The sequence below is a fragment of the Caloenas nicobarica genome, chromosome 33, assembly GCF_036013445.1.
Source record: "Caloenas nicobarica isolate bCalNic1 chromosome 33, bCalNic1.hap1, whole genome shotgun sequence".
Taxonomy (NCBI): Eukaryota; Metazoa; Chordata; class Aves; order Columbiformes; family Columbidae; genus Caloenas; species Caloenas nicobarica.
In genome coordinates this window covers 1611227-1634706 of record NC_088277.1, presented here as the reverse complement: position 1 = coordinate 1634706, position 23480 = coordinate 1611227, and the positions used below count along the sequence as shown (strand labels likewise).

At 58.9% G+C, this 23480-nt stretch overlaps 1 protein-coding gene across 6 annotated transcripts in view; it reads right to left on the bottom strand.

Annotated features, from left to right (window-relative positions):
* Nucleotides 1–23480, bottom strand: part of LRP1 (LDL receptor related protein 1) — a 70565-nt gene that overhangs the window by 35958 nt on the left and 11127 nt on the right. For 5 of the 6 annotated variants that reach the window (XM_065654295.1, XM_065654296.1, XM_065654297.1 and 2 more), the window contains exons 2-13: nucleotides 21590–21712; nucleotides 16584–16721; nucleotides 14210–14329; nucleotides 13279–13407; nucleotides 12799–13062; nucleotides 3208–3370; nucleotides 2861–3083; nucleotides 2066–2255; nucleotides 1602–1745; nucleotides 1289–1525; nucleotides 753–933; nucleotides 400–622 (exon numbers count right to left, since the gene is read on the bottom strand). In XM_065654295.1, the coding sequence (XP_065510367.1) occupies nucleotides 400–622; nucleotides 753–933; nucleotides 1289–1525; nucleotides 1602–1745; nucleotides 2066–2255; nucleotides 2861–3083; nucleotides 3208–3370; nucleotides 12799–13062; nucleotides 13279–13407; nucleotides 14210–14329; nucleotides 16584–16721; nucleotides 21590–21712 (2135 nt within the window). The remainder of the gene's footprint in view (nucleotides 1–399; nucleotides 623–752; nucleotides 934–1288; nucleotides 1526–1601; nucleotides 1746–2065; nucleotides 2256–2860; nucleotides 3084–3207; nucleotides 3371–12798; nucleotides 13063–13278; nucleotides 13408–14209; nucleotides 14330–16583; nucleotides 16722–21589; nucleotides 21713–23480) is intronic. The other variant, XM_065654299.1, reaches the window with a different exon arrangement.

Below are 23480 nucleotides of genomic sequence, written 5' to 3'. Positions count from 1 at the left end.
CCTTTTTCCTTTTTTTTTTTCCTCTCTTAGATCAGCTTTGGGACCAGGTGCCGTTTCCTGGGACTGGCTGCTCAGCGTGTCCCATGAGGAATTGCCTTGAGTATCTTTTATTTCTGTTTTCTATATATATTTACTTGTAGTGTATTAGTATTTCGTTATATTATTAAATTGTGTTTATCTCGATCCAAGTTTCTCCCTTCCCTTTCGATTCTCTCCCCTGTTGTGTGGGGGTGAGTGAGCGGCTGTGTGGTTGTATTACCAGCTTGGGTTAAACCGCAACAGGGACATTGGGAGAGGACAGGAAGAGACAGGGCAGCGTGGCTGAACGTGGCCAACAACAGCTTGGCTGCCCATGGCCCGAGCTCTGGGGCAATCAGCGGCTGAGGGGCCTTCACTTGCCTTGCGCTCGGTGCCGTTGAGATAGACCATCTCGATGCGGTCATAGAAAGCGTCCACCCAGTAGAGGATCTTAGCTGGGATGTCCAGGCTCAGCCCGTTGGGCCACAGGACGGTCTTGGAGGTGATGAAGATGTTGCGGTTGGAACCATCCATCCAGGCTCTCTCAATCTTGCCCCTTTTGCTGTCCTTGGGATCCTCCTCCCAGTCCGTCCAGTACATCCACCTGCCACAGACACCGCGCTGTGACGGAGGCAGAGGAGCCGGGCTCGCGGCCCACCCCACCGCTGCTCCGAGACGTGAACTCGGGCAGGAGAGGCCGTGGCCCCAGCCCTGTCCCCCCCGGTCACCCGCACCCATTCAGGGGGTCCACCACGATGGCTCGGGGGTGGGTCATCTTCCCCTCGATCAGCGTCTTCCGCGTCTGGGCGGCCTTCTCCAGCCGAGCCACGCTGATGGTCTTCTTGGGGCCGTCGTCCGTCCAGTACAGGTTGTTCCCCATCCAGTCCACGGCGATCCCTTCCACGTTGTGGATGCCTTGGGGAAAAAGCAGCAGCAGGCGCTTGTCACCAGGGCTGACGAGAAGTGGAAGCGAGAGCCCCGTGTGATTCACAGGGCGTTCGGCACCACCTGCTCCCAACTCAAACCGACGGGGATGACGGACCCCCCAGCCCTCCCGAGGTACCGCAGCCACGTGGAGCTTGGGGCACGTGCGCTGTACCTGTCTCTATCTACAGATAAACCCAAACAGCAGCTTCAGAGCTTAGTTTTAAGGGTCGAAGACACAAGGGAGAGGACAGAAGCGCTGCTGTTACACGAGGAAATGCGCTGACGGCCGTCACTGCGGCTCCCGGGGGCTGCCTGCGCTGAGCTGGGCCCTTCGGCCACGCACCGTCCTTCAGGATGGTCTCTCGCTCCGTGCCGTCGATCTTCTGGCGCCCGATGAGGTAGCTGGTGGTGTCAGCGAAGTAGATGAAGCCGGTCTCGGCGTGGAAGTCAAGCGCCCGGGGGTTCATGAGGTTCTCAATGGGGATCATGTGCTCATCCGGCACCTTGGCCCCCATGTCCATCCCGCGGATGATGCCCGGACGCCCCTTCCCGTACACCAGGAACAGCTCGTGCTCGGGCTCTGCAGGGACATGGGGACAACCATCACCAGGGTGGCACCGGGGCAGCCACCGGACCCTTTGCGCCCCGGGACTCACTTTTGCAGGACTTTCCGTCGCTGCCCAGGCTGAACCCAGAGCGGCACCGGCAGGTTCGGCTCTTGTGGCTGTTCCCGAGGAGGCAGATGTCCGAGCAGCCCCCCGGCTTGCCGAACTGGTCGGGCTCGCAGGCATGGCTCCTCACTGCAAGGCAGAGCACGGGCTCCAGTGGCCGCTGGCAGCCAGAGCAGGGCAAGGCTGGCCTGGCCACGCTTGTCTGCAGCCGCAGGGACGCGGGAGATGGTCTTGTGGGTACTGCCAGCCTGAGAGTGGCTCTCTGGGCTTTAGGGGGGTCCCTTCCCCCCAGAGCTCCCAGGTGTCAGCCAACGGAGTCCCCGGGGCAAGTGAACCCATCTTGGGTGTCCGGCCCCGTGAGGAGAGGGAACTCGGAAGGTGCAGCCCATCCCCATCCCCACTCGGCCTTTGGGGTCCAAGCAGATGCTTTCCCGTAGTCGGGGTCCCACCTGTGGGCTGTCGCCGCTGGTGGTAGATGTGCAGGGCTCCCCCCTTGTCCACCCGCGTCACCACCTGGTACTCGGTGCTGTTGAAGCGGTTGACGCGGATGACGCTGGTTTTCTGCTGGGCGTTGGCGTTGTCGGAGTTGGTGGCGTAGAGGTAGTTCTCAAAGACGGTGAGCCCGTAGAGGTGTTCGATCTGGAAGGCGCCGTGCAGGCATCCACAAGGAATTTAGGAGACATAGAATCACAGAATCATTTCGGTTGGAAGAGACCCTCAGGATCATTGAGTCCAACCATAACCTCACCCAACTCCAGTACTAAACCATGTCCCTCAGAACCTCGTCTAAACGCCTTTTAAACCCCTCCAGGGAAGGTGACTCCACCACTGCCCTGGGCAGCCTGTTCCAATGCCTGACAGCCCTTCCCAGGAAGAATTTTTTCCTAATATCCAATCTAAACCTCCCCTGGCACAACTTGAGGCCGTTTCCTCTTGTTCTATCACTTGGGAGCAGAGACCAACCCCCTCCATGCTCCAAGCTCCTTTCAGGCAGGTCAGAGATCAGAAGGTCTCCCCTCAGCTCCTGTTCTCCAGCTGAACCCCCAGCTCCCTCAGCCGCTCCCATCACACTTGTGCTCCAGCCCCTTCACCAGCTTCGGCGCCTCCTCTGCACTCTCTCTAGTATTTCAATGTCCTTCTCAGGATGAGGGACCCATGAGAACCTGTGGCCCAGTGCCCTCCAGCTCCGACGAGCCCCCGGCCACTCTGCCGTGAGATCCCCCTGCCCCTCCGGCCCTGCTCACCAGGATGCCCTGGATGATGGTGTGTCTGTTCTTGCCTTCGTAGTCCACCACCTCGATGTAGTCCAGGTAGGCGTCAGCCCAGTAAACCAGCCGGTTCACCAAGTCCAGGGTGATGCCATGGGGGAAGACGATCTTGCTGTCCACCAGCTTGGTGCGGTTCTGCCCGTCCATGTCACAGCGTTCCACCTTGGGGATCTGCCCGTAGTCCGTGAAGAACACTTTGCTGCGTGAGAAGGGCAAAGGCGTGAGCTCAGAGCCGGGATGCCACGTTCCATCCGGAGAGAGGGCGGACACAGACGTACAGACGGCTCACGCTGTCACCTCCCACCCCCAAGCAGGACACTTACCCCATAGCTGGGTCCAGCGCGATCCCCTTGGGGTTGTACAGCTCCAGGTCCAGCAGTGTGACGCAGGTGACTCCGTTCTTGTTGCAGACAAAGATCCTGTCGTCAATGTCGTCCACGAAGTAGAAGTTGCCCGTGAGCCAGTCGATAGCCATCTGCTCCACGTCTGGGCGGTGGGAGAGGGGGTGAGGTTACGCAGGGAGGGGGCAGCCAGGAGCCAGAAGCCCCACACGTGGGGTCTCTGATCACGTCCCAGCCCATCGGGCGCCTCAAGCACAAACACAGCCGAGAAGTGAGGCCGGGGAAAGCATCCCCGGGAGCAGCGGCTGAGCAGGGCGATGGCTCTGCAAGGTGGGCGACGGAGCAGGGAGGACGCAAAGCTCCCGGAGAGCCGAGCAGCAGAGGGGGAAGAGGCACAAAGAGCAACACGGGGATGGCAAACGCCTGCTGAGCCCGGGCTGGGGCAGCACAGGCACCACGGGCAGAACCCCGCTCAGGCAGGACTAATCCAGAGCCGTGAGGACGCCCTGAGCCCTGAAGCAGGTGAGAGACGGCATCTGGCACGCAGCGTTTAAGCATTTAATTAAACCAGTGAAAGCCTGTTAAATCGGATAAACCCAATGAACCCAAATTCCTTCCTTGCAACCAGGCCGGTGTTTGGTGCTGCTCAGCCCCCTCCACCCTCCCGCCAGCCCGTGGAATGGGCTGCGGCTCCTGGAAGCTCTGGGAGATGCCAAGTGCTTTGGAGCCCTGTCCTTTCGGTTAGTGCCCCCCGAGACCCCGCAGCGACGTGGCGGCACCGCGGCCGGCACGGGCAAGGCAGAGCAGGCCGCCCGACCACCCCGAGGACACCGGGACCCAGACAGCCCCGGAGGAGCAGGGCCAGACGCTGCTGAATTATTAACCAGCGCAGAAGCTCGGGAGGGAAAACATGAATCAAGCCAGGACATTTTGCAACGCCCCGCGCTCCCCCTGCTCGCAGGGTTCGGCCGGATGGTATCAAGCCCTTCCCCGCTGTAGCACCACGAGGCGCTGCCTGGGTTCTGAAGAGATGAGCACCCAGCGGTTTGGGGGTTCCCCTGTCCCAGCACAAACCCAAACCCCAAGAATTATCCAGGCCGGTTCGCTCGCTCGCCTCCACGGAGCGTTTCATGCGGAGGCCGCGGGGATGGGGACGTCCTGGCGGCAGCGATGGCCGCTGGTCACCAACCGCCCTCCGCTCCACGAGGGCGAGGCCGCGGCGCCCGCAGCCACCGCCCAGCGTGATGCAGCTCGTAAAAACAAGTGGAAACAGCCAGAGCCGGGGAATTCGCATCAAACCAGCCGAGCCGAAGGCCCCGTGGGGCTTCTGCTGTGCCCAAAGTGCCAGAGCTGGCGGTGGGGCCTGGGCAAAGCCCTGCACCCCACAGAAGTGTTTGTGCCGAGCAAAAACCCCCGAAAACGGTGCCCTGGGGGTGGCGTGGGGCAGGCGAGGGCCGCGCTCTGCCCCCGCCATGGGGCTGCCTGAGTCACGCCGCACAGAAACGCCGCAGCAAAGGGATGTGCAAAGAATTCCCCAAAAAAGCAGGTCTTGGCTGGCGCCTGCGCGGCTGAGTCAGAGTCACAGGATCCGGGGAGCGATCCAAGCAGGGGCGGACAGACGGACGGACGTCCCCGGCCCCGCAGGGACCCCCGGCCGCCCCCCGGAGGGACCCGGCAGCAGCGCCCGCACCTCAGTCCATCCTCCCCATCGCTGTCCCCCAAAACCCCCAGCGTCACGGGGCCACGTCCAGCGAGGAACAAGTTCACCAGCACGGCACCCAAAGGCTGGACAGGAATCAGACGAGAAAACGGCCAAAACAAGCTGTAGGTTTCCAGCCGCCCGCTCCCCGGGCCCGCGGTTTTCCTCTCCCCGTCGGGGGGTCCCGGTGCTCCCGGGGGGCTCCGGTCGGGCCCCAGCTCCGAGCGGGGGTGACGCAAGCACTTGCTCTTCTCCCAGGCTGTATTTTTGCAGCTGGAAAGCATTACCCTCCTCAAAGGCTTTTGTTTTTCAGCTTGCTCCTTCTCTCCCCACTCGCCATCCTCCTCCCTCCTCCTTTGCAGGAATCAGTTTTTATTATTATTTTCAGCTCTTTCTTGTAGCCTCGGCTAAACCTGGATTTCCTCTTGAACTTTCAGTGGAAGCTAATTTAGCAAATGTCTATTTTTAACCCCTGGTGTCGGCCCGCACAGAGCTCTCCCCCGACTCCTTGGCATGGGAGCGAGGGACGCGGCATCTCCCCCCCGGCGCCGCATGGCCCCCCAGCAGGACAGCGGGTGACCAGGGACCGTGTCCCATGGCCAGACACGGGCAAGGACCCAGCTCAGGGGCACCAGCGTGTCCCTGGGCACGGGACGGCTCCTGCGAACAACTTTCACGGACAGGAGACGGGGGCAGCGACCACCCCGCTCCTCCTGCCCCGGCTCCCGGTGTGGGGCTGGTTGGCCGGTGCGTCCCCCCCACCAATTCCCATCCCGGAGTCAAGGCCTCCTCCTTGCTCAACCACCACCGGGTGTTGCAAGCAATTGCAACATGCAGAACTAATTTCCCAAGATTCCTGTATTTGCTCGTGTTTGAAAACGAGCTCGTGGGGGAAGAGAACGGGGCATGTCAACTTTAAAGGCTCTTGCTGGAAGAAGCCAGCGCACCTCACGGCGCTGGCGAGCCGGGCTCCGACCGGCCGCTGCCCAGGAACGCTGCTGGTCGAACTGGGCTTGACTGGCCTTCCTGGTGGGGAGAGGGACGAAGACCAAGGGAGGGCAGAGGGAGCACCAAGGAGTTCACCAGCGTGCAAGCAGCACGTTGCTCAACAAGGGCGGGCTGGCAACTTCAGCAAACTCCGAAACCCACTCGCACAGATGTTTCCTGGTTTCACACTCAAGGCGAGCCGAGCGATCCTGACCGAGCTTTTGCTGAAATCCCTGCCGCAAAATAAGCTGCGTGCTTGGATTTTCCTCGCCACGGCCGCCACTGGAAGAAGCTGAAGGCCTGAGGAGCCGCGTCCAGCTCCCACGTGTCCCCCCCAACCCAAACTCCTCCACTGAGACCTGTCGCGACCCTACCAGGGTGCACTTGGGGTGCCCCAAGAGGCAGCAGAAGCCTCCAGCCTCGACCCGAGAAGCTCTTGGCCCTGACGACTCTTACAAGTCTTCCCAGGCACTCTCAGCATGTTTATTGTCGCCCTGCAGTAAACGGTGACAGATCTATTGGCGCCCAACGTGGGGCGCGCTTTTAACAAAACCAGGACACAGCAACAACCTTCCCTCCGCCAAATCCAACTTCGTCCTGTGCTCGGTGGGGCTGGGAGCATCTTGTCCTGCTCCTCGACACGAGTGGGTCACCAGCTCGATGGCTGTTCACAGGAGCTCCTGCCAGAGGTTCTCCCCCGCTTAACCCCGGCCTTGGAGCATCTGATTTGCCCCACACCACTCAAGCACTGCAAGGCTGTGGGTTTTTTTGGAGAACTAGCTTTGCTGACCCAGCACATAACTTTCCTCTGCATGAATCAGTTGTTGTGCAGTCTGCAAATACATCAATTGCGGCCTGACACAAGGAGGAAGGAAACGCGGAATCTTCTCTCAAACATGGATTTCGACACAGTCCTGAAACAGCTGCAATTAAGATGTGTGCAACTCAGCAGCTCGCCCTGACTCTTGCACAGCGGTGAAGGTGCAAAGAGCTGGGAAATCAGTGCTCAGCACTGCAGCAGCCGGGCAGAAATCCCACCTCTCGGTTGAGATTCCTAAAGGGATCCCCATGGGGTGTCCAGAGTGGGACAGGGATGCCGGTCAGGACAGGTCCAGGCTCTGCGGGGGACCCTCCTTGCAAGACTCCCCTTTGAGGCAGCTGAAACCATCACCCAGTGCCAAGCACGGGGCTGCCACCAAAGGTCCCCACTCTGCTGTGGTGCATTCTCACCGTTGCCCCAGCACACGGGATAGATTAAAGCTGGACTGAGCTCTGCTGCTGACATTTGCACCTTGTTTTTAAATAAAGAGTATTTATGTCCCAGCGCATCTCCTAAGAACAGTCCGTGTTTTTCGCTTCAGACCTCACGCAAACCCCAGCACTAAACAAGTGCCCGAAGCGTTTGGGCTGCAGCGACTGCACCCAGGTACCGGTGCAGCCCCCGAGCAGACACACACCAAAACTGCCGATCCCACCGGAGAAACCACCGGGAGAGCAGCCCCTGGGGCAGCCAGCGCCGCGTCCTGCTGCTCCGGGCAGAGCCCGAGGGGCGAGGGGGAAACGTGCCCAACTCGCCCCCCGCGGCACCGGGAGAGCCAGCGACACGCGGCTCCTGCGGAAAGAAGGCTTGGAAAAACTGCCGAATGTTTCGGTTCAAAAACGCCTCCAGAAGAGGAACAGAGGCTCGTCAGGAATGCAGTCCCCAGGGCTTCTCAAATACATCGGTTTCCTACTTTCCTTTTTATAGGGAATGATCCGTTTGATACATTTACATAATACCATAATCTGGAGGAATTTCTGTCTCTTCCCTCCACAGACATCCTCTCCCCTGGAGAACAAGACCGTCTCTGTAACGGCAACATGCTCCATGGATAAACACTGCTCCTGGGGACAATTTTCCTTAATTAGAAGTGTGTTAACAGGACAGGCACGAAGACAAACTCCAGCCCCGAAGGGCACCGGCCGTGGGACGGACGGGCACCCCGCGCCCCTCGAGGCTCCCGCACCGGCCCCGGAACAGACGCAACCTTGTGCCAGCGCCGCCGGGGCGGAGGGACCGCGGACGGGACAGACACCGGCACACGCAGCCGCCGCCATCACGTCAGCCTTGTTTCCTTCGAAACCCAGGCTAAAAAATACAGAAAATTCAACCCCCCTCTCTGTTAAGCTGTTCAGCTCGGCGCAGGAACCGCTGGGTGGAAGCCGGTGGCCCGTGTCCAGCACGTCTGACTCGGCGCTGGGACGGATCCTGCGGCCGCTGCGCACACGGCAAATGCACCCGGGGGGGTGAAACGGCCCCCCCAAGGGCTGCGCAGCCCCCACAGAGCTGGGGTGAGCAGGAACAGAGATGGAACAAGCGCCATCTCGGCTGCGCAGAGGGCAGCCAAGGGACCGCTAATTACTCTGCCTTAATGAGGCCGTTCCACGGGCAAAAATATTCAGCAGAGGCTGACGGAGGGACAGGGCGCTTGGCTTCCTTCTGGGTGAGAGGAGAGAGACACAGGCTCGATGGGAACCCGGGGAGCTGCCATGGGGATGATTTGGGGGGGTGGGGGTATAGGAAAGTGGGAATGGGGCCAGTGTGGGCAGCGATGATCCCGGTGGCGCTCGGACACGGCCCCGAGGGTCCCCGCAGCGGATCTGCCCCCGGGCTGCACAGAAACCGGCACACGCTTGGTTAACGGGCTGATTTAAATCATCACGGCCATCAACAGAAAGAGCTGATGAGCCGGTGTGCGCCCGTCCCCGCATCACCGCTGCAAAAACGGTCGCAAACAGTTAAATTAAAAAAAAATATATATAAAAAGGAATCAGTAGATGAAATTACCAATCATCCCGCTTTCTTGCCAAGTAAGTTCACATCGGAGCCTCTTTCTTGGCTAGGATGAGGAAGCAAGGAAGAAAAATAGCTTTCCATGCAAAGCGGGGAAAGAAATGTACTTGGATTCCTCTGCAGAGCAACATCGCCCTGAAATCAATTTGTCCCAAACCCTAGAGCTCTTCTGCTCACTGGCAGCAGGACAGGTCATTACGAGTAACAGGGCTGAAATGGAGTCAAGGAAAACAACCTCCTAGACATGCTTGTTTAGATAGATGCTGCCCAGGAAGGTATTTTAATAATGGCCAGATTGCTATCATTTAGGGTTTATAATACACTCGGGATCAAATGTCCTGATATTTCAAACCCCTTCCTGGGGGCTTGTTTTAGAAAAGAAAAAAGAAAACAACAAACCTTAAAACGAGAAATAATAAATCAAGGAACCTCCGCAGCCCTTTCCCAGCAGCCCTGGACGCGTCCTGCCGAGCAGCGACATTCCTGCGCAGCCCCGGCACCAAACCCGTGGAATTTTCCCCAAACAGGGAAAAGGGACGAGAAAGAACAGGGGAGCGGGAGTTGGGACAGGTCTGTGTCTCCCGACACACGTTCTCTTGTATTTTCTTCATAGATAAAGCAAAGAATCCAGGAGCTGCCCAGCCCCATCGGGACCCACACGGATCCCCCTGCGGCACCTCGGGGGACCCAGCACCGACCCAGGGCCACCCGAGAGCACAAGGGCTTGGAAGCAGTTTGGGGTTTTTTTTTGGTGCGTTGTTTTGCTTTGAAATTCTTTGGAAGCCCAACTCCAAACAAACGAGGACATTGTCTCGGGAAACACGTGGAAGTTGGAATCTGGCTGAGAAAACCCACGGGATCAGAAAGTCCCCGGAGGTCGGGGGGATCAGCTGCCGAGCGCGGTGGCTCCGCGGGGACCGGGGGCAGCTCCGGCTCCTTCGCCGTCATGTCGCTTTGGAGCAAAACCCCGGTCACCAGCTGCCCCCAGCCCTGCGCAGGCTGGGCTGGAGGGGCTGGGGGGGCTGGGGGTTCCTGGGGAACCCCCCATGATGCTCAGCTGGTCCCAGGTCCCGATGGAGCGAAGCCTCTGGAGAGCAGCTCTCCCCTGCGCAGGACCGCGGGTTTGTGTCCTTGAGCGCGAGCGGACGTGCGGTGCCTGCCAGGATCCTCCCCGCGCAGAAACAGAGCTGGATTTTCACCCAGAGCAGAGGGAGGGAGGGCGGAAAGGGAGGAAGAACGAGACAAGTTCGCCTTGTTGCGATTCAGCGCTGGCAGAAGGACGAGCCCTCCCCGGTGCGGCTCCCGCACGTGCCATCGTGTCCCGTCCTGCTCGCGGGGCTGAGCCCGGAGGGGACACTGAGCTCCAGGGGACACCGAGCTCCAGGGGACACTGAGCTCCAAGTGACACCGAGCTCCAGGGGCTGGTGCCACCTCCGAGCTCCCCGTGGGGACGGGGACAGGTCGGACCCTCGCCCGCCGTCACCAGCATCACGTCCCACGCGTCCTCCCCGTCACCTCCACGTCGGAAAGGTGCCCAGGGCTTCCCAGCCACCGCAGTCGGCTCCGACTGATGGCAGAGAGAAATTATTCAATTCCAATAGGAGGTTGGTTTTTTGGTTTGTTGGTTTTTTTTTTTTTCCTAAGAGAAATAGATGGAAGACTTCACCAGCCTCTGATTTTTAGCGTGTCCCTGGAAGAAGACCTGGGGGTAGGGAACCAGCCAGCTCAGATCAACTGAGAAAATCACTGCCTGTGAAAAACGTCCACGGGCATTTGGGAATCAAGGGACAGTCACCATGAAAAAGAGCATCGGTACTCGAGACTGCAGAGAGAAAAAAGGGTTCAGCGGTGCAAGGACCAGGGGAAAAGGAAAGCTCCAGAGTACAGCAGGTCTTGCCAAGCCCTGTTAACAGCACTCGTTTAACACATCTCCCACAACACAAGTGACACTAATCTCTCTGCAGGAAGGAGCAGGGACACAGAGGAGCCGGGTGGGACATTTCCCAGCCCAGACCCACCCCGACAGCTGGGGGCTGCTAATTTCCAGCCCTTCAGCATCGTCTTCCCCATCAGATGCCAACTCAAGCCCCATTAGCAGCAGGCACCAGGGAAGCCTGACTCCTGCTGTTAGCAGATAATGCCATAAAGAAGCAAATAAAGAATGGAAACCACTAATTGGATTCACAGGTCTCTCCAGTGTCCTGACAGAGAGGAGCTGGGGAATGACATTATCTCCTTATCACAACCCCCAGGGCCGGGGGAAATTCATTTCTCCGACTCGTTTGTGCTGATGAACAAACCCAGCCCCGTGCAGACGTTTCCCCGCGTGTCTCCAGCCCACGGCGAGTCCAAACCCTGGTCCTGCACCGACACCTCAGCACCGCGGGCAGGTAGAACCTGGAAAAGATCCACCAGGATCCCAGACGCGGGCTACCGATCCCGGCTGCACCCTCACTGCCCACAGCCAGAAACGCAACCAGAAAGCACCGAACTCGGCCTGGGGAAGCCTTGGGAGAGGAGCCAGAAGGAGCCCAGAACAGCAAACCTCAGCAGAGCTCCTTAAACCATCGGGGGGGAGCAGAGAGCAGAGTCCAGCCCTCTCCTGCCTAATTTCAGGCTATCGCCTGCAAGAGCAAAGGGTGAGGCCTCTCCCTAAAAATACACACTGCCCTAAAAATACACAGTGCAAGCTCGAATTAACCGCGCTGCACAGTCCCTCGGCAGGGCCAGCGGGTCCCCGCCGGCCTCCCGGCTCAGCCAGGGCTCCGGCTGGTGTCCCCTGGGCAGCTGCGGCACCACGACGTTGCCCCCGGCACCGAGATCCACCCAACACCTTCGCTCATTTGTAAAACTCCATTTGTCCACATTCGGAGGCACTGAAATCCCAGAAAGTCGTTCTCCTTCCTGTCCTGGGACCAGCAAGCCCCAACAGGAGCCGGAGCCGTAACCAGAACTCTCACGGCCGGGGAGACACAAGCGGAATGAATCCACCATCCGCTGCTCACGCTGGTGACTCACGCGGCTGATTTCTGACCGGAGGCGCTTTCTGTTCTCAGTCACTCCTCGGGGTGGGGACCAACGCCTGGTTTGGCCAGGGGAACATGGGGTGAAAACCAAAAGAGGAACTGCTGTCCCCAAACCCGCCGCACAGGCACCATCTCCGCTCCCGGCTGCATCATTGCACCTCAGATACTCACACAAAGAAACCACAAAACTTGCTAGCAATAAGAAGAGGGAAGGGAAAGGAAAGCCAAAAGGTATATTTGCGCTGAAGCCCCCGTGGAATCATAGAATCATTTCAGCTGGAAGAGACCCTCAGGATCATTGAGTCCAACCATAACCCAACTCCAGCACTAAACCACGTCCCTGAAAACCTTGTCTAGACTCCTTTTAAACTCCTCCAGGGATGGCGACTCCACCACTGCCCTGGGCAGCCTGTTCCAATGCCCCACAGCCCTTTCCAGGAAGAATCCTTTCCTAATATCCAATCTAAACCTCCCCTGGCGCAACTTGAGGCCGTTTCCTCTTGTTCTATCACTTGGGAGCAGAGACCAACCCCCCCTGGCTCCCAGCTCCTTTCAGGCAGGTCAGAGATCAGAAGGTCTCCCCTCAGCTCCTGTTCTCCAGCTGAACCCCCAGCTCCCTCAGCCGCTCCCATCACACTTGTGCTCCAGCCCCTCACCAGCTTCGGCGCCCCCTCTGCACTCTCTCTAGTATTTCAATGTCCTTCTGATGATGAGGGGCCCAAAACTGAACACAGGATTCAAGGTTTGGCCTCACCAGTGCCCAGTACAGCGGCACAATCACTCCTCTAGTCCTGCCGGCCACACTGTTCCTGATACAAGCCAGGATGCCGGTGGCCTTTTGGCTCATGTTCAGCTGCTGTCACCAACACCCCCAGGTCCCTCTCTGCCAGGCAGCTTTCCGGCCGCTCTTCCCCGAGCCTGTAGCACTGCCTCCTACCAAAACACCGCCTGGCTTGACCCGCCACTGGCTGGGGGTGTCCCCGGGAGATGGGGACAGGGAGCATGGCCCCAAGGGGAGCAGCACTCACGGTGCAGGCTGAGCGAGATGTTGATGGAGCGCTCGTCCACGAAGCCCTTCAGGTTGGGGATCTTGGCGCACTTGAGGATGGTCTGGGAGGCGCTGTCGCCCACGTGCACCCAGCACACCGTGTCCTCCACGTAGTTGAAGTCCATGGCCGTGGTCTGCTTGGCGCTGGTGGGGGTGATGTTGGGCACAGGGGCCCCGCTCAGGTAGGTGGCCAGGATGTTCTGGGAGTTGGCGATGAGCAGCACGGGAGGACGGTCCACGGGCTCTGACAAGGAAAGAGAAGCGTGGTCACGGCAAAGCACCCAAAGCCCGCGGCTACAACGCCGCATCGGCTGGGCCGGCCAGTGAAAACAAGACCAGGAGGTGTAAGAAGGTGGCAGCACAGGACGGTCCCCAGGGAAGAGCAGCCTGAGGTGAAGCGGCAGGGACAGGGGACACACGGAAGGCCGCCATTTGCAGAGCTGCCCAGCAGCAGCCTCACCATTCTTGGCTTTGCAGGATCTGTTATCGGGCTGCAGCAGGTATCCTTCAACACAGCTGCACGTGTAGGAGCCCTCCGTGTTGGTGCACGTCTGGCTGCAGGTCCCATAGACAGTGCATTCGTCAAAGTCTGGAAAAGAAGGCAAAAACCCCAAGGTTTGGACCAGCTGCCTGAAAAGGGAACCAAAAGCATCCCATTTTCTCCAAGGCAGAGCTGCAGGGGAGGATACGATCCCCAAGCCGAAGTGACGGTCACAACAGCCACCACAACACCCGGCCAGCGTCACCCGTGGGCAGCCCCCAGCTTTGTGCTCCAGCATCAAGAGGACAATCCCTGCCTCAGCGCTGAGCCTTGTCAAGGCCTAATTATCCACTGCCCCACCCCCCCGCTCCGCAAAATCTGCACCTAAATTTCCCGTCTGAATTTCTCTAATCTTCAGCTTCCAAGCCCCCGGCTTGCACGCTGCACTTTCTTCTGCCAGATGAAAGAGCCGTCTCCACCGGAGAGCTCGTGCCCCAGAGGTGCGTGCGGGAGCTGATAACGGCCCCTTTCACCTCCGCGCGGATAAATGAAAGAGACGGAGCCGCCGCAATCTCGTGCTTCCAGACTCGTCTCCAGGCACCGCGCTGATCTGATCGCTCCTCGCTGACCCGCTCTTGCTCTCCAGCGTCCTCTGAGGTGTGGACACCAGGAGCACGGACAAGCCCCTGACTCCGTCCACAAAGGCAAAGCCTCTTCCTTACTCCCTCCCAATATTTCTCACTTGGGCTTTCAGGAGCCGCATCCACGTAGCAGCCCAGGGAGGTAGAGTCCTGTCCCATTCCCCCCAAAGACCGGGGTCTGCCAAGCCCCAAATCCCTTTGGCTGCACGGCCAAGCCCCGGCGCTGCTGCCAAGACGGCGGCATCGGCCACAGCCCCGGTTGTACCGACCTTTGCAGCTCCGCCGGTCCTCGGCCAGCTGGAAGGAGTTGTTGCAGTAGCAGGCGGGTCCGCTCAGCGTGGGCACGCAGTGGTGCTGGCAGCCCAGCGCCGTGCAGTTCGCTAATTGTTCTGAGGAGACAGGGAGGGCGGAGGAGACAGGACGTCACTGACATGCGAGCAGGGACGCACGGGTAAGGAACGGAATGGGAAACGGACCCTCCGGGACCCCCGGGCAGGGGGGGCTTTAAGCTTTAAGGGACACGGGGGTCTGAGCAGCCCCAACCAGCCCCAAAGCCACTGACTTTGCACAAGTGTGATGGGAGCAGCTGAGAAACTGGGGGGGTTCGGCTGGAGAACAGGAGCTGAGGGGAGACCTTCTGATCTCTGAACTGCCTGAAAGGAGCTTGGAGCCAGGGGGGGTCGGGCTCTGCTCCCAGGTGATAGAACAAGAGGAAACAGCCTCAAGTTGAACCAGGGGAGGTTTAGATTGGATATTAGGAAAAAAATCTTCCTGGAAAGGGCTGTCGGGCATTGGAACAGGCTGCCCAGGGCAGTGGTGGAGTTGCCATCCCTGCAGAGGTTTAAAAGGAGTCTAGACAAGGTTTTCAGGGACGTGGTTTAGTGCTGGAGTTGGGTTATGGTTGGACTCGATGATCCTGAGGGTCTCTTCCAACCGAAATCATTCTACGATTGACTCGCTGCCACGTCCCCCAGGAACCGGTTGTGGCCACAGCCATGGGACGGGATTTGGCTCCAGGTTCCCCTGGGCTGCCCAGCCTGCTCCAAACAGCAGCAGCCTCCAACTTCATCAAGGTAATTTAGCAACGGGCGTCCTCAGCCGGCTGCGAGGGGCGCATTGGCACGTCCCACGTCTCCCTTCGCAGCAGCCGGGGAGCAGCACCGAAAACCCTGCCCCTCACATGTGGAACCGTTTAACCAGCCGGGCAGGGCCCAGCCGAGCTGTTTACAAGGTTTATCGGCTTTGGCAGGCCCAGCTATTCATTTCAGATTCTTATCTCTCGGCTAAAGCATCGCATGCGTCCAAGAAAAAAAGAAAAACCCCCACGGGCAGCAGGGACCTCGGCATCCAACACAAGCGCTGGGAGGACTCAGTGACGTCCCCAACGTGTCCAAACCTGCAGCAGCAACGGTCCGGACACGGGGCCTGCCCGCACCCAGCCCGGGCCTCGTGCGCGCCGGGCACATGCTGCCCAGCCGGGAAAAGTCAGATCCAGTTTAAGTAATGACAACGATTAGCCAAATATTAATTGTCAGCTCGGGCGCAGCTGCAGGAGCCGCCCTGCGCTCCTCCCGTGGGAGCCAGGCAGTGGAGAGGAGCTCGTGTCACGGCACCGGAGCCACTCAGGGCAGGGGGTCCCAGCCCTGGATGGGGTGTCCCAGCCCCAGATCAAGGTCCCAGCCCCAGATCGGGGGTCCCAGCCCTGGATGGGGTGTCCCAGCCCCAGATCAAGGTCCCAGCCCCAGATCGGGGGTCCCAACACCGGATGGGGTGTCCCGGCCCCAGATCGGGGGTCCCAGCCCCAGATCGGGGGTTCCAGTTCCAGATCAGGGGTCCGAGCCCTGGATGGGGTGATCCAGCCCCAGATTAGGGCTCCCAGCCCCAGATTGGGGGTCCTAGCCCCGGACGGGGTGTCCCAGCCTCAGATCAGGGGTCTCAGCCCCAGATTGGGGGTCTCAGCCCTGGATGGGGTGTCCCAGCCCCAGATCGGGGGTCCCAGCCCCAGATCGGGGTGTCCCAGCCCCAGATCAGGGGTCCCGACACTGGATGGGGTGTCCCGGCCCCAGATCAGGGGTCCCAGCCCCAGATTGGGGGTCTCAGCCCTGGATGGGGTGTCCCAGCCCCAGATCGGGGGTCCCAGCCCCAGATCGGGGGTCCCAGCCCCAGATGGCGGCTGAGCGGGCAGGACTCTCGCCCCAGGCAGGGGAAGGGCTGGGGGAAGCGGCGTCCGCAGAGCCCCAGCGCCGGGGTCAGCCTGGGACACGCGTTTCTGAGCCGCTAATCTGCGCACCAGAGAGCCGGCACACACCGATTTAGGGAGAGTTTTCCAGCGGGATTAGCACCCCGGGGACAGGCCAGGAGGGGGAACAAAGCTCCTGGAAACTAGGAAAAAAACCATAGGGGTATATCTTATCTGAACCAGAACCCCAGCCCTGCAGGCTTTTAAAGCCAGGAGACAATGCAGCTATTTCATGGCCTGCAGGCTCAGGAATGACGGGCATTTCACTTGCAAGCAGCTCTGGCTAATCTCTGGATCTGCCACCAGCCAGTGGGGACAAACGGGGACCTCCTGGGGACAAACGGGGGCCTCGTGACTCTTACCGTGAGGGACAGGACGCCCCACAGCCCCTCCGTGCCACCTACCCCGGCAGTGCGGCCCCTCGTCGGAGCCGTCGAAGCAGTCGTGCAGCCCGTTGCAGAGTTTGCTCATGTGGATGCACAGCTCCGTGCCCAGGCAGTTGTGCTCGTTGGGCTGGCACCGCGACACCTTGCTCTGGGGACCTGCAGGGACAGCAAAATGCAGAACCGTCACCAAAGACACCCGTGGGGAGATTTCGGCAAGCAGCCGTCACCAGCAAGCGTGTGAACGTGCTTTGATTTCCTCTGGCCAGACCTATGTTAAATCCTCCTCCGTTTGGGTTCCCCCGCCCGGCACGTGTCCCGTAGCCAAAGCAGCACCCACCCTGACTGAAAATGGGTTAATTTCCTTCATGCAGTTACAAACCTTCCTTTTTCCTAGCTAGCACCCCCATTATTTGGACTCAGTTTGAGAACAAGCAGATAACAGCCCAGCACAGAGTTAATGGTTTGAATTGCTCTGCTCTGAGAGCCAAGGACACTCTGAGCTCTGCCCACAGGTGGGAGGCAGCGAGGAAGGGGGATGGATGGACAGAGCTGGACTGACACCCAGACCGAGCAATCAGAGTGGTCCAGCCCATTAGCCTCGTGCTAATTATTTAAGGAGAGTTGGCTCTTCCGGTTTCTCTCTCGGGCACTTTCTCTTGTGCACGTTGGTTTTTTTCTTTGCTCTTTTTTGTCAGAGCCGGGGGAGTTTTTGGTGCAGGACATATAGTTCGGCTTTTTGCCGTTTTGCAGAGGCCTCTGAGCCTTTCTGCCTTTTTTCCTCTTTTTTCACTGTTGGGGACAAGGTGCCATTTCCTGGGACTGGCTGCTCAGCGTGTTCATGAGGAGTTGCCTTGAGCATCTTTTATTTCTATTCTATATATACATTTACTAGCAGTGTATCAGCATTTTGTTATTTTATTAAACTTGTTGATCTCAATCCAAGTTTCTTCCTTCCTTTGGATTCTCTCCCCTACGGGGGGCCAGGGGTGAGTGAGTGGCTGCGTGGCTGTATTGCCAGCTCGGGTTCAATCACGACACAGCCCCAAACCCTCCCGGCCCCACCGGGCTCTGATCCCCCCGCTGTCCCTGGAGGAAGCTCATTAACAGACACCCTTTTTCCCTTTCAAAGCAGGCGGGATCGCTCTCCAGGAAGGAACAGCCTGACCCGGCTGGGGTGAACTTTCCCTTTTCCGTCGTGGCGCATCGCGCAAAGTGGAAGAAGAGCCCGAGCAGCTGCAGACCATCCCAGCCACGTGTCCACGTCATTTTGGGGTCCCAGGAGAAGGTGACCCCAAACCTCAGCACGCCCAGCACAGCCCCCCCAGCCCCCAACACCTCCCCAAGGTGCCAACGCGCTCGCGGGGGGTCACTAAGAACCAGGGCTATGCGACACAAGGAGACTTAATCTCCGTTATTAACTAGAAAAATCACAAAGGAAGTGAGGATTTATTTTTAAGCTTCTCTGAAAAGCAGCGTGGCATCGAGACAAACAACAACATCCACCGTAAATCTATTAACAACCTGAAAGCCTGTTAAAAGCTCCACCAAAGCCCCGGCTCCAACGCTGCTTCACCCCAGGCTGGAACGCGGCTGCCTGGGGGTGAGGCGGTGATGGTGAGTCCTGGCACGGCCCCGGTGACCCGTTGGCACGGCCCCGGTGACTCGCCGGCACGGCACGCGGAGCGGCGCTCTGCAAAGCCTGGCTCCCCTCCTCTCCTCCCTAGCCCAGACCTAAGTCTGGCTTTTGGGCTGAACACGCAGCATTTCGCTGGAGCCGACGCTGCTGAGTCAACGGCAAAACACCAAATCCCTGTTTTACGGGCAGACAGCGGCCGGCGATGCCTTGTTCCCGCTCCAGCGGGGCAGGTGGCACCATCGGTTCCGCTGGCAGCAGGGACAGAGGCAGAATCAGCCCCCAAGCTCCCCGGGGGCCACCAGCAATATGCCAGCAATTAAATTTTCCTGATAAATGAATTCAGTACCATCAGGCTAAAACTTTACCTCCATAGGAACCCACCTCCGGCAGGTACTTTCTGAAGTCTAATCATCAATAAGCTTTCAAGCCGTGCAACGGAGGTGGTTCTGGTTATCTTTGCCTCTAACGCTGTCATCTCCAAAAAGGTTTCCATATCACGGCCCAGGGACTTTTACCTGCCACAGTCTTGATCATTATGCCATAACACAAATATAACTGCGCTACAAACGGAAGGATGGGTTTGTATGTCAGGCATTGCTCTCGAACAGGTCTACGAACTGCCACTCAGCCGCTCCACCTCTTGTCTCCATCAGCACAGCGAGGCTCAGTCATTTCTGTCCACAGGGATGTCAGCGGAATCATAGAACTGCAGAATCATACAATCATTTTGGTTGGAGAAAACCCTCAAGCTCGAGTCCAACCATTAACCTAACACACAACCTAAGCTAACATTAACCTGGGCAGCCGGCGAAGCGCCGGGTGAGCGCCCAGAAAGGCACCGGCAGCACATCCCGCGCCAAGCGCTTTGCCCGGGCACGGCCCCGTTTTAGCTCTTGAGACCATAGTCACCTTCAGCTAAGACTCCGCTGGCGGAGCTTGTCCTAAATAAGTTGAAGGTCTCCTTGGAGAGGAGCGTTGAGTCACGGAGAGCCCGTCCCTGCGCCCTCCAGACCATCAAACTGCAAATCGCTCTCCGGGAGCAGACGGAGCAGGTTGGGTTCCTCCTCTGCCCTTCCCAACCACTCCAAAGCCTTTGCAGAACTCGAGTCCAGCAGGAAACTCTTGACGAGCCGCCCCACAGGCTGCACATCAAACACATTCCCGTATGTTCCCAGTTAGTCGACTGGTTGGGCACTGGGGCAACGGGCTCCTCCAGGATGGGGGACACGGAGCTCCGGACTCGGGACGGGGGTTTCTCCTCTTTCAGCCCCAATCCAGGGCACCCAGCAGAGAATTTCACACCAGGGGCTGCATTCTGGCTTCTGGTTTTCACAGAGGGCCGAACTCCAGCGCTATCTGGGCACTGAGTAATTGCAAATTAAGGGTTAATTTAGTATCAATATACGGGCCAACAGAACGAAGGCACCAAGATAAAGCGCACAGTTCATCAGTCAAAACTGATCTGCCGTGGCCATTATTCCCCTGCAAAGAGCCTGAATCAAACTTCCAATCGCAAACAGGGCAGGATTAATCTACAAGCCACTTTGTTTGCTTTTGACTGTGTTGGTGCGCTAATAAATGAGCCAATTTATTACATGTGACAAGCTTGTGGTACACCCCAAGGAGCTGAATTAGACAGGAATTTTTAACCTCTAAAAACCTCTTGGGGAAAAAAAAAACCCACAACTCAATGGAGTGAAAAAATGACCAGTTGGGCAAGAAGCGGGTACGAGATGCGAGCGTGGCACGGAGCTCAGGAAGGGAACTCTTCCTCTGCTCGGCTAACACGTGAGCAAAGCCAGCACGTACTTAAAAGGATTCCCCGGGGAGGAAAACCTCGCACATAATAGACGGCATTTCAAGAGACTCTGACATGAGCACATTAGTGCAATGTAAATAACCCTGCGCGCTGCCGGGGCACAAAGGGGTGCGCCGAGCCGGGCACAACCACCGCGTTTGCAGCCCAGGCTTAAAGGGGAGATTAAATAATAGTAAGAAAAGTCATTCTCCCCCTGCCAAAAAGATAAGGAGGATGAGAGCCTGCTGGAAGCCCTGGTGCCGAAGCGGCGTGAGAAAAGCTCGCCTGGCAATGCCGGAGATACCGGGATCCACGTGTGTCGACAGGTCGGGCTCCTCGGCGCGAGCCCGGGCAGGAGCCGCCATCCACAGCCCACGGGAAGGCACAGACGGGCGCCGGCACCGCACCGGGGCAGCCGCCGACCCCACCGACCACGTCCCGGGGACACCACGTCCTGCTCCTCGGGGCTCCACGCGGGAACGTGGGGCAGGTCCCTCAGAAAGGTCGAGCCCCTCCGTGTCCCCAAACCTCAGCAGGAGCTGAGGGGGGAACCGCTGCCCAAGGCAAAAGAACCATTTCCCAAGCTGAGGGTCTGCGGTGGGGTTGGAAACTTGTGGGGTCTGCTGAAGGAGGAGCAGGAAGGGGCTGGGGGAGCAGCATCGCGGGGTCACCCATCCGTACGGACGGCGGGCGGTGAGGTGGGCGCAGCACGTGGAATACGGCAATCGGGACAGATTTCTTCCGGCCAGAGAAGGGCCTCTGAGTCCTCCCGCTGTAATTTTCCAGGGTTGCTGAGCGACTGGAGCCAGACAGCCCATCCCAGCCCCCTCATCCCTCCCACGGAGGGGACGGTTGCATCATTTTGCCTTAAGAAATAAATATCGCCAGTGCCGAAGCAGAGGCTGCTTTGGAGGAGAGAACTTTGTGCCAAGGAGCCTGGGCAGGATCCCGCGGCCGGAGGACAGGAGGATTTTGCTGGTGAGCACCGGCACTGGGGCCGCTCCTGTATGGTTGCACCGGCGGCACAGCCGCTCTCGGGAGACGATCCGGAACACGGGGACAGGTGGCTCCTCCAGCACCAGGACCCCGCGCCCTCTCTAACCCATCCCGGTTCCCAAGGGACCCAACTGCCCCGTCTGAGCATCCCACAGCGGCTCCGCCAGCCCGGGACGAAACCAGTGAAACCAGCACAGCACCCTGATCCACACACAGCTGGGGTCAGCGGGTTTGTCTTTCCAGCCGCTCTCCAGGGGTTTTCTCCCTCCCTCCGGGACTCCGCTCTCCTCGTGTAAATGTGGATGGAAACCAAAAAAAAATAAATCAGCGATACCCCATTCCCAGGAGGCTGCTTCATTAGGATGGATCCCGGCCCCAGAGGCAGCGGCTGGGGAGATAAAGGGAGGATGGACGGACAGACGGATGCTGGGACTCCTGCCCGCAGCGGGACCCCCCAGGGGCTCCTGGTACCGAGCGAAACCAGGAGCTGAGGTAGAGCGGTTGTGTGATGTTCGGGACCCTGGGAGGACCGTGCAATGGGAATGGATGAAAGCAAAGCAAAGGCACATTATTAGGAAGGAAAGGCATACATACATATATCGGGTGATTCATCCGAGCCATCCGGACAATCCTTTTCCCCGTCACAGCGCCAGCCCTTAGATATGCACGTAATCTGATCTTTGCATGCAAACTGTTTAGGGCTACATGTCTTCGGTGCTGGATGAGAAAAGAAATAACGATAATAAACAAGATCAGTTTCTTCCCAAAGACAAGTTATTTAAAAAAAACCAAAGATTTAAATTAAGGACTAGATTGCTTTTAGTTTGATTTCTTTCTAATGGCTCAGCAAAAGTTTTAGCCTGGCATCAGATCCATCAGCCTTGCCCCTAAGGAAAGGAGAAAATTTAAACTGAAGCATTAATTACACTGCGAGAAAACAGGAAGCGAGATCCATGATGCACTAACAGATTTTAAAGATCATTTAACTTGGATGAATTAGCTCCTGGGAGCCAAAGGCGGTTTATTTTCTATGCTAGACAGTAAAAAAAGACAGGGAAAAAAAAAATAAGAAAACCCAAATGAGAACAAATTAAAAAGTAACATTTTTAAATCACAAAGACAGCGGCAGCAGCTGGCGGGTTCTCCATCCATCCCGGGGAACGGGGAGGGCTGGTGACCCCGGCACCCCCTCCCAGGACACGCAGGAATCAAAGTCATAACCAAACCCAGCAAGAAAAACGAAAGCGCAGGGCCCGAGCCCTTGGGGAGGCAGGAAATCTTGGCAACCCAACCGCACGCAACCGGGACCGTTTGTTAAAAGCAAAGGGAGTCAAACGCATGCAATTCCCTAAAGGTTTCTCGTGTGTCAGCCCCAGTCTCGTGCCGGATCCCTGCGGGGATGCTGCGAGAGACGGCGATGGGGAACGTTCCATCCCCAGCCCAAATCCCGGTTCCTAAGGGTGGGAAGGGACTCTCTCCGCTGCATAACGACACTAATTATTCCTCAGACCTGCCAAAGGGCTTTGTTCGATGTCACTTGGTTTGACTGAAAGGTGCCACCACCACCTCCGACCTTGGGGTCCCTCAAGCGCCGGCAGCGCCGGAGCTCAGGGGGAAAAGCTCGATGCCACCACGGGGAGCTCGGCGCAATCAAGATGGAGACTGGACGTATCCAAATGGATGAAACGCCCCCAGCCACGAGCAGACGCCTCCGCCACCCCTCACACCTTCTTTAGGCAAGAGGTGACTTGAGACCGAGCCCGTCCCCTCGGGTCGGGAGCTCGGGGACACCGGCTCTGCCGCCACCTCCTCCCGCAGGAGCTCGGCCTCCGCCTCCGCCTCCCAACTACGAGCGCACCGAATGCAAGATTCATTAAGAAAACCACAGCAAAGCGCCGGCGCTCCCTTGGCTTTCCTGCTCTCCCTCCTCCTCCCAGGCCTCCCGCAGCCACAACGTGACCCGCGGCCGCCACAACCCCCCGGCCGACCGCAGCCGGCACCGCGGAACCCACCGGGCCCGGGGCCAAACTGCCCCCGGAGAGGTTCCCAACCCCATCCCGGCCGGTCACGGCCCCGTGGGGCTGCGTCCGCAGGGGAGGAGGAACCAGAGCCGGGACAGGAGCTTGCCTGGCACCGGCGCCACCGCTCCGGGAGCAGGGATGCTCCCCAGCAGCCCCTCGCTCGATGGCGTCACCCCGAAATCCCAGCGCCCACCCCTCGCCGCACAGCCCCGTCCGCGGGGCGCTGGCACCGGCACCAGCTCCCCGGGCACGAGCAGAACGCGGGGGATTCCTCCCGAGCACCGAAACGTCACCGCGCACGCCCGGCCAGGCCGCGCGCGTGTCACCCCCCGAGGACACGCGCCCCGCGACGTCCCAGCTCGTCCTTCCCCCGGGAGCAGCTGCACCGAACCCGCCTCAAACCACCAGCCGTCCCCAAGCACGACGGCGGCCTCGGCAGCACGAGGCCGCGCGTTTTCTAGAGC